At 32.6% G+C, this 10198-nt stretch overlaps 2 protein-coding genes and 1 long non-coding RNA gene across 3 annotated transcripts; 2 read left to right on the top strand and 1 right to left on the bottom strand.

Annotated features, from left to right (window-relative positions):
* Positions 1-36: 36 nt before the first annotated feature.
* Positions 37-2097, top strand: LOC120133893 (la-related protein 6C-like). The gene is made up of 10 exons (XM_039150392.1): positions 37-372; positions 457-538; positions 617-711; positions 795-946; positions 1039-1117; positions 1194-1241; positions 1315-1389; positions 1480-1605; positions 1689-1766; positions 1818-2097. Exons 1-10 carry the CDS (start codon positions 37-39, stop codon positions 1920-1922), a joined length of 1176 nt encoding a protein of 391 aa, XP_039006323.1. The 3' UTR covers positions 1923-2097.
* Positions 2098-3897: 1800 nt separating this feature from the next.
* LOC120133892 lies at positions 3898-4221 on the top strand. The gene has a single exon (XM_039150391.1). The coding sequence runs from the start codon at positions 3898-3900 to the stop codon at positions 4219-4221; it is 324 nt and encodes a 107-aa protein (XP_039006322.1).
* A 2242-nt stretch (positions 4222-6463) lies between these two features.
* Positions 6464-7691, bottom strand: LOC120134522. The gene is made up of 3 exons (XR_005517174.1): positions 7503-7691; positions 6897-7206; positions 6464-6747 (listed from the first exon to the last, which is right to left on the bottom strand). It is a non-coding gene; the product is annotated as an uncharacterized LOC120134522 (long non-coding RNA).
* Between the last annotated feature and the right edge of the window lie 2507 nt (positions 7692-10198).

The raw sequence follows: 10198 nt of genomic DNA, 5'->3' as shown, positions 1-10198 counted from the left end.
AATCAACAGAGTGAAATATAGAAAAATAAAACAAATATGGCACAAGCACAACCTGAGGAAAAGTACAGGAAAATGAAAGACGCTATGGCAACACCTTCAGCCAAAACAACCGCTGGCAGCAATGGAGTGTCGTTCAAATTCAATGCACATGCACCAGAATTCGTGCCTGGATTGCAGAACCAAATCCCAGTTTCCGGTTATTATTACCCTTGGTTCCATTATCATTGTGGAGATGCTGCTGATTCTGACTGGTTTGGTGTCCAAGAACCTGCTACTTATATGATTTCTAATCCTAATCTCTCCATCTCGATACCTAGTTTTACTTCGAGAAATGTCCTCAACAATGATCTACGTCAAATGATCATCAAACAGGTCGTATTTTCATTATCATTTTACATGTATTTGATGTTTAATTAGATTGCCAAGTTTTTCTGGCCTCACCTGTGTATGAAACAGGTGGAATATCAGTTGAGTGACATGAGTCTTATAGCAAACGAATCCTTCTCCAAGCAAATAAGTAAAGATCCCGAAGGTTTTGGTAAGCAAACTTGCAGTTCTTATATTTTCGATAAAAGTAGCGTTTTTTTTAACACAAATGCAAATGGCTTTGCTTTAGTGCCAATATCCTTTATTGCTTCTACAAAGAAAATCAAGTCCCTCATAACCAACCACCAGTTATTGGCTCAAATACTAAGGTTCTCTTCAAATCTTGTAAGTTCTTTGAGTTCCATTAACAAGTTATTGTCTTCAGTTTGGTCACAAATCATCATCTTTTTTATTTATGTGCCTGCAAGGTTGTGAGTAATGACGGTAAGAAGGTTCGACGGAAACACCCTTTCACCGAAAAAGACAGAGAGGAAGTGCAATCCCGTACCGTTGTTGTAGAGAATTTGCCTGATGATCACTCTCATCAGAACCTTGACAAGATTTTCGATGTCGTTGGGAGGTTAATCTATTATCAGTTAGATTTGAATTTATGGTCTGTTCATGTTAAGGTCTTTTGTTTGCAGCGCATGCTAATGATATTTCTTAATACAGTGTGAAGAACATCCGAATATGTCATCCCCAGGAATACAATTCTTCCCGGTTTAGAAGCGATTTTATCATGTCGAACAAGGTACGCATGTTAGAATCGAAATTCGAAACCAGTTTTCTTAGACAACTTTGCTGATAATTAGTTTTTTTCCTTGAAGCTACATGCTCTTGTGGAGTATGAATCTAAAGAGATTGCAGAGAAAGCGGTATGTTAATGCAGTGATGCCTGCTGCAATTGCCACAACTTCTAGTTATAATTTAAATGTTTCTGTGCTTCAGGTGGAGAAGTTAAACGACGAATGGAATTGGAGGAAAGGGCTTCGAGTGAGGCTGCTGCTTAGCCTTAGGCTCTCGGTATGTCTAACTAAGATATTCATGATTTTACATGCTTATACATGATTGAAATGTTTTAGTTACAGCTATTATTATGAAAAGAACATGCAGCCAAAGTCTGTTCTGAAAGCAAGAAAATCAGAATTCGATGGCATGTTAGACGGCGATGATTCGCTGCTCGCCAATTACTCTGAAGATTCCTCTCTGTCAAACAATGCCGAATCAGTTGAGAACAATGTAAGCTTCAATTCTATTTAACCATTCCCGCTATGATGGCATATTCGACTGTTCTGCCATATGAAAAGTTCTTGTTCCGTTAGGTTGAGGATAATGGTGTGGGATCAAAAAGGGGATGGGTTAAAGGGCGCGCCAAGGGCTGGGGACGCCTTCAAAACCACTGCGGACGCGGCTTTATTCATTCGACTCCTCAACCGAGCAATGCAGTCCAATGCGAAACATCGGTGAAACATATGATGAAGGGCCCAAGAATGCCGGATGGAACCAGGGGTTTCACCATGGGGCGAGGCAAGCGGATAACTTCATCGGTGGGCTAATAGATGGCACATTGTCTCCAGTCTAATAGTTCTGCATCTCGAGAAAGCAGTAGGAAATTATGGTTTAGTAGCCATATGCATGGTCTAGCCTTTAATATGTTATCAATAATTAAAGATTGTATAGTTTAGTACTGTTCTCTGCTAGCTATTTTGATAGCAATTTTTTGTTTCCTGGCAAACCATATTTTCTCTTAACAAACTATTAGTTGTGAATTGGATGGGTTGAATTGATTTTGAATCGAACCAATTTAAGTTATTTTGGATTTAGGTTATTAGGGTTTCTATTAGTTTTAACTTTTAAATTCAGGTTATTTGAAGTTAAAACCATTTTGAATTTAGGCCATTTGAATTTTTTAGTTGGGTTTTTTCAAATTTTGTTAGTTTTGGTCATTTCAAGTTTAAGTGCTTTTAAACATTTAAAAATAATTTTGTTGTCTTTTAAAATTTTATAAATTCTTTCACTAAAACATTATAAATTTATTTTCTTAACATAAAATATTACGCATGTCTCTGAATATGTCCACTCATAGACTCCTCGAACACCAATCTTTGTGCCACTCAACTCCACAATTATCTATAGGTTCGACGACATGTACTACACGAACCTCTTCAACAACGTCGACCTTTTCAAATAGAATCAAGCACTGATGGGAGACCTGAAAATGGGTGTCATGGTTAATTCTTGTAGCACCAATCCTTACCTTTTTCTTCAATGATTCTGCCCCATCAATGGCGAAGCTTGGTGATCTTGATGTACTCACCGGAAAAAGGGGCCAGATTAGAAACTAGTGTGGGTCCATCAACTAAGTTACTAGATTTGAAATGCCAATATGTAATTAAACATATCATTTTACTCGTTTTCTATGTTATACCAAGTATATGTGAGAATCAAACTAATCTGATTAGTCAAATAACTCAACAATTAACTCAAAGCTTTACCATTACTAAACTAAATAATCTAATCAATAAGACTCCACACGTAATTTATATAAGAAAAAAGTTTCTAACATTGTCAAATTTTACTAATTGCTAATTGCGATTCGAGTAGTTAAAGATAATATTGTTTTTTTAGAAGTTTTGGATTCGAACATGTGTTTTGGTAGGTTGTGTGTACACTGGCAATAACTTAAAAAAATTATGAAAAATACTATATTATAAACACCTTATACTAGGGTTGTAAACGAGCCTAGTCGAGCTCGAGTATTGCTGAGCTCGTCTCAACTCGAAAACTTTAAAATGCAACTCACTCGGCTCTAAATTAAGCCTGAAATTTCCAAGCTCAACTCAAACTCGAAATTATGAATTGAAGCTCGAAAAAACTCGAAAAAAAAAATCTTAATCCTAACTTAGTTGAAGCTCAAACTTAAACTTGAACCTTAAGTACATGAAAATCTTATATTGTATTTAAAAAAAATCAACACATAAGTGTTAATATTATTAATAATTTAATTTTTAAAAAATAAAATTTTGAAATGTTATTACTTCAAGTTGCTTGTGAGCTTTTGAAGTTAAATATCAAATAACTTGTTTCGACTTGTTACAAACTCGAATTGAGTTCAAACTTGAATCGAATATTGAGTTTTAACTAAGTATAACTCAAATAACTCAAGATCTATCCCATCTCAATTACGGTTGTACCTTATACTATTAAAATATATGTTTTATTAAGCTAAAAAAGAAGGTGACTATTAGAATCCCAAAGGAAAAGTGTAGTGTAGAAGCACAATCCGAAATTCAATGAGCAATTTAACACCGAACAACACGGAACGGAACGCCTTTCACATTATTTTCCCTTTCACCTCTCTACTTTTCATCTTCTTTTTTTGGTCCATTTCTCTCTTCTTTTTTAATTTATTGGTCATTTTCACGATCCGATAAAAAAGCACCCACTAAGAAACAATTAAACCCTGCAAAAACCTATCTTCAAAATATACTAATATTTCAAAGAAAGTTCCTTTTCTATTATTATTTGGTGATGTCTACACCATTAGAACAGCTGCAGCCACCACCTACAGGAGCGACCCAACAAGCCAACACGGACAATACGAGTCACGGGTCCGTCGGACCAGTCATAGCCGTACTGGCAGTGATCACTATCCTCGGAGTCATAGCTGGCATGATAGGTCGATTATGTTCGGGTAGACCCATCATGGGCCATGGTCACTACGATTTTGAAGGTTGGGTCGAGAGGAAATGTTCTTCTTGCATCGACGGTTCGATGGACCCACCTCCACCCCGGCCTGCGACGGTGCCTGCGGAGGAGACGCAGCAAGAGATCATAGAAGAAGAAGAGCATTGAGGAGCTCAAGTACAAGGGCAAAGGCAACAGGGAAGTAGCAGTAATTCTTGATTTTTTATTATTGGGTTTTTTTCCCTTTTACTTTCAAGGTTATACACTCATTGTACTTGCAGAAACAAATGGATTCTGTGTCTTTTTTCATTGGACTCTGTTATTATTTTAACTGTTAATGCCATTTTTTTTCTCTTCGGTTCTTCCATTTATTAGCATAATGAGATTTCTGAAAAGAAACAATTTTTGAAAACAAATTGTTGAATTGAGATTTGTGGGATGGAAAATGCTACATTATCATATGGGTTCATCATGATTTCTTAATTTTTAATTTTTTGAAAGGATGGGTTCATCGTGATGAAATGAATTCTGATATTAGTCTATATCTATCTATTATGTTTGATTTTGGATTTGATCCCTTCAATTTGATTAAATTTAATTGATTTACTTTTATAGTTTTATTATTAAATTCAAATTAATAACATTTTAATAGTTCATATTAAACTAAAGATGTGAACTTTTTAAAAATAATCTTAATATTTTATTAAGATAAAAATTTATTGTTAATTAAATATAATAGATTGAATTAAGATATAAATTCAAATTAATAACATTGTAAATGTTACACTAAATATTAAAATCTAAACAATACGAACTTAAATTTAGTACAATTAATGGGAAAATTAATGGATTGGATTTGAATGAAAATTAATATGTTAATGGTTAGTTTGTAGCGCCATTTAATTCTTTTTGAACATTACTAAATAGATTATTCTACCTAGATTTTTAACTATCAAATTATAATAAATATGAAATTAAATTCAAATTTTAATCATGTTAAATTATTAAAAATAAAATATAATATTAGATTTACAGAAGCGTGTACGAATTTATTGATGATAATCACTCAGAAGGAGGTTTTGATCGTTTAAGAAGAAGAATTTTTTCTTAATGTAAAAATTTTGACGAGATAAAAGAAATATTAGTTAATCTATTTCTTAGGGATCATCTTTTTATATAAATTGAATATTAAATTATATCATAAATATTTATAATTATGTCTCTCGTTAAATTATAAATACAATTTATGGTATCTACACTTCTATTTTCATGACACTTTAATACATATGACACATGTAACATAATTAACCTCTTAATTTTTGTCACGCTTTATAATAGCATCATACACAGTGGCAGATCCACATTGAGTTGATGGTGGGCACGTGCCCACTTCGAAATTCGAATTTTCTTTGGTTATTTACTTATTTTATTGATTGTGTCCATCCTGAAATTCTTTTTATGCCCATCTCATACAAAAATTATATGTGTGTTCACCCTGAAAAATATTTATGGATCCCCCACTGGTCCTACATTATATATATGTGTCCACAATTGTAGATTTCAATCTAACAATCTCTCACTTGGACAACATATGTGTATTCACAAATATATAACCTTATGAGCTTAAAACTTACTATTATATAATAAGTATTCTATAATAATCTCATCCATAAACTATATTCATACAGGATCAAAGCAACACTTTTCATATCAATCATGACTAGACACATCAATACTTATGTATATAAATAAAGTCAAATGACATAAATCAATCATAGAGTGCATGCAATATGAATCGAACGTGTCAATTTCTATTGATCCTCTTTAAACAATAACAAAATTAAATTTTATCAAAATCGTGAATAAACCAAAATAAGCTTTATTTATGTGAAAAATAAACTTTAAATAAATATCTTTAAACTAAAATAATTGAAATTGTTTCTATAATAAATGAGAATTTTAAAATTATAAACTTCTACTGAAACTAAATAATTTTAAGTGATATTATACCCACATAAATAATGTGCTCATGAAAGACTTGGGGCGATAGTCCCTAAAATTCATATTTAAGATGAAATTAAGGTGTTTTATTGAAGTTATGGGGGATTAGAGTTTAGATCCCAGGTTTCCCAATCTAAAACTTCAAAAGTTTTCTAATAATTGCATGACGACATATATCATCATTATACGATGACACATGCCATTATAGTCATTAACAAAAAATAATTATAGGTTACTAGCATGAAAATGAAACCTTAGTTTAGCGATTAAAATGAAAATGGAATCTAAGTTTGATGATTTGTTTTAATTTTTTTTTTTTAAATTTTATGGCCATTGATGAATATGAAGTTTTTTATAGTTGGTGGGTAACTATAGTATTACTCGATCATCCATCGCATGATGTCGGAAACCACATCCCTTCTCTTTTTTGATTAATTCTCTATTTACAAAACCTACTGTAACTTTCTTCACACATGATTCACATTTACAGCTATTTTCAGTTTAAGGCAACGGGAATGACGTAAACATGTTTTGCTAACCATATAAATTCATTTCCTTCCTGTAAAAGTTTCATGGCTGCTACCTGCCTCACATGCTGCGTAAGTCGTCTTTTGCGATAGATGCCTACCAAACGCAAGATGAGTACCAAAGTAATGGCGGAGAAATCAAACACTCTTCCGATTCCAACACCACCTGCAAAACATTAAAAGCAAAATCACTAATTTATCTGTTTGTGTCTGCTGACTAGCATACATCTCCTAATTGACCACTATGGATATATATTACAATAATCATCCAATCAACTCCTATGAATGATGGGCATTTCTCGGGAAAAAGAATACCTGTTGGAAGAAAATCAAACGGTGTAGCTCTGTAGATGATACTTAGCACCATCCGTAAACACCATAGATAGTATAGATTTAACATCAGTTAAGAGTTACGAAGACATCAACATAAATACACACGGTAAGTTAATGATGCCATTTCAAATAAAGCTACTTCTGAGCGATATAGAAGAAAAATAAATTTCTGCTAAGTATTGAATCAGCTTAACTGCAAACGGCTTATCTCAGCAATATATGTAATGTTAAGATCAGGATCCATCAACCCCAGGAACAGTCTCTTCATGAAGAATGGTAACAGACACACTTTCTGCTAAGAAGAGAAGGAAGAAAATTTTCATGGCCTGCTCGCAATAGAACAAAAGATTCATATATTGCAGTTGTAATTTAAGATTAATAAACAAAAATCAAGAAGGAAGATGACTGTTAGGACAAATTAAAAACAATGGCACTCTTCACTAGTTCACTTCCAAGGCAATGCCAGAGCCATAATGTTAACGTCATACATGTCAAAGGAAAGAGGGAAAACACCACCACCACCACAGCAAATCACTTTGCATATATGTTTACTAAGGTCTAACAAATTCAAAATTTTAGCGGAAATACCTGAATAAATCCGCGTGCACCACCTACAAAGAGAAGCTTATACCTCTGTACACTTTTAAGCACCTGAGTAACTTCCTGGTCCTGTTGTTGTTGCAACGATGCCTCTGGCATCAAATTAATAATCTTGCAAGCACACATGGGGCACTTGCATGGCTTAGGTGCTGAGGAATAGTTCCAGAATTGCAAAACACAACAGCCTGTCAACACCAGAAAGGAGAAGCGAAAAAAGAACCAATTCAATGAAATCTCATTCAAGACCAAATACGTAAGTCAACCCATTGGGGAGTATCTACAGACAATAATTCACTGAAACTCAATCCTTACTCTAAAATCAAGTTCGAATTTTATGAACTCAAATCAAGATTTGGCAATCAGAGAACTGACTGCACAACCAGGATACAAAACTATAGATAAAAGAACAAGCATCTGGGGGCAAATTGGCAGTAATATCAAGCAGAAAATGCACGGTAACTCATTATATTTAAATAAAAACAGGACAAACGCCAAGCCTCACAACGCCTTCCCTTCCTCTATGATGAGGGAAAAAGCTTTAAGGCTCTCAACAACCTTCTTTATACTAATATTTTAACAATTTTCAGGTCAGAGATCCACAACTAGAGGCAAGTTTCTAATATCTTAAGGGTGCGTTTGGTTCACGGAATGTAATATTATAAGTGGAAAAAAAAGATTACCAGGGAATAGGATTACTAGAAATGTTGTATTTTGTGTTTGGTTGGTTTAGCATGAATGTAAGATTACCGTATTTGGTTAAAAGAATAAAATATTATTGGAATGTATATTTGACCAAATTATCCCTATTATATATTTGTATAATATTACAAGTTGAAAAATATTTATATATTTTCTTTAAAAAAAATTAAATTCATAAAATTATATATTTTTTTTACAAAATTAAAAATATAAAAAATATTTAATGAAAGGCCCCTGAACTTTATATAAAATATATATTTTTTTGTAAATCTAAAATAGTTTAAGGATAAATTTGTAATTTAACATTCGTAGAATTTTTATTATTCAATGAAAGAAGAATGATATTTTTGAGAGAAAAAAATTAAATGCATTTTAGTCCAAAACGCCAGTAGTATTACAATACCCGAGGAAATGAAGATAATGCATTCTCAGTAATATACTCAAAAAATCCACTATTGATAATAAAACATTACCGGAAATGACATTCTCAGCCAATCAAACGAGAGAATATAGATTCTATTCCTGAGATAATCTCACATTCTCCATCCAAACGCCCCGTCACCAGCAAATAAAAGGAATAAAATTACATTGAAAGAAACAAATTCTCTGGCTTAAAATGTTCGTAGATTGTATCATGTATGAGAAGAAATATAAAGCGAAAAATCCCATAAAAAGCCTGCCCTCCTTTATCTAAGGTTTTCAGAACCGGATCGGTTAACGAACCGATCATCCTATCGGTTCACTAGTTCAATCGGTTGAACTGGTCTGACTGATCGAAAGAACCGGACGACATCATAATTATTTAAAAAATTAAATAAAAATACCAAAAATATTTAATAAAAAATAATTTTTTATATCACAAGTCATATTTAAAGCAAGTCATAACATATATAAGTTAAAAACCATAAAATTAAGTGAAACAAAATGATTCAAATTAACTACAATATAATATTTAAGGTAAACATATTAAATAATAAATTTAATTATATAACTATAATTAAAAAATAAATTTGGGGTTAAAAAATCATAACAAAATGATATTGTTTGGTTTAATTTAAAAAAAATAATTCCACATGGCTAAGAAACATAAAAGAGCATCTCAAAAGTCTAAAGAGTAAAAATATGAGAACAAAACAATCTCACATTGCTAAGAAACATAGAAGCGCATCACAACTAACTTCTATAAATAATAGAGGTAATTTGACATTCAAAATCATAAAGCATTTTGTTGAGCATTGAATGAACTATTCTTTCACTTTAATCAAGCTCGAACTTTAGGCTTTAATCGAGCTTCTAAATTTTTTTTGAGTTCAAGCCTTTTTGAGTTCAAGTTTCAATATTATATTTCGAGTTTGAGTTGAACTTGATAATTTTTAGCTTGTGAGTTTGAGTTGAGTTGAGCTTACTTTTAAAGTTTTTAAGTTCGAGTCGAGCTCAGCAATACTCGAGTTCGACTTGGCTCGTTTAACAAATGACGTTGTTTGGTTTAATTTTTTTTATAAAAAAAACAAAAATCCCGGTTTTTTCCGGTTTTTCCCGATTTTTTCCGGTTCGAACGGTTCAGCGGTTCTGATCGATTCACTAATAGCGATTCAACCGGTTTAGATTGAATCGGACTAAGCAACGATTCCCGATTGAACCGGTTGAACCGGCCGATCCGGTCCGATTTTCAAAACAGAGCCTTTATCATTCTTTATAAATAGAAAAACAAAATAAAGCAAGAAACTTGCTTCCTCGTAGAACATATTCTTTTCTTCAAGCAATGTACCACGTTATTTACCAGAATAAAAACAACACTAATTTACATTTTAAAACAGAGTAGATTATTTGAGAATGGTTTCTTAAGGATAGTTCGAACGAACCTATAAATTCAAGATATTAAGTAATTCGAGCAAAATCTACACATAAATCTTAATCCACGCTTGCAACTAATGATTGAATGTTCGATTTCTAGTTTCCAGAGAACAAACCCTATTTCTTCCCGT

The sequence above is a fragment of the Hibiscus syriacus genome, unplaced genomic scaffold (assembly GCF_006381635.1).
Source record: "Hibiscus syriacus cultivar Baekdansim isolate YM2019G1 unplaced genomic scaffold, ASM638163v2 tig00110597_pilon, whole genome shotgun sequence".
Classification (NCBI taxonomy): Eukaryota; Viridiplantae; Streptophyta; class Magnoliopsida; order Malvales; family Malvaceae; genus Hibiscus; species Hibiscus syriacus.
This window is presented reverse-complemented; position numbering and strand designations above follow the sequence as displayed.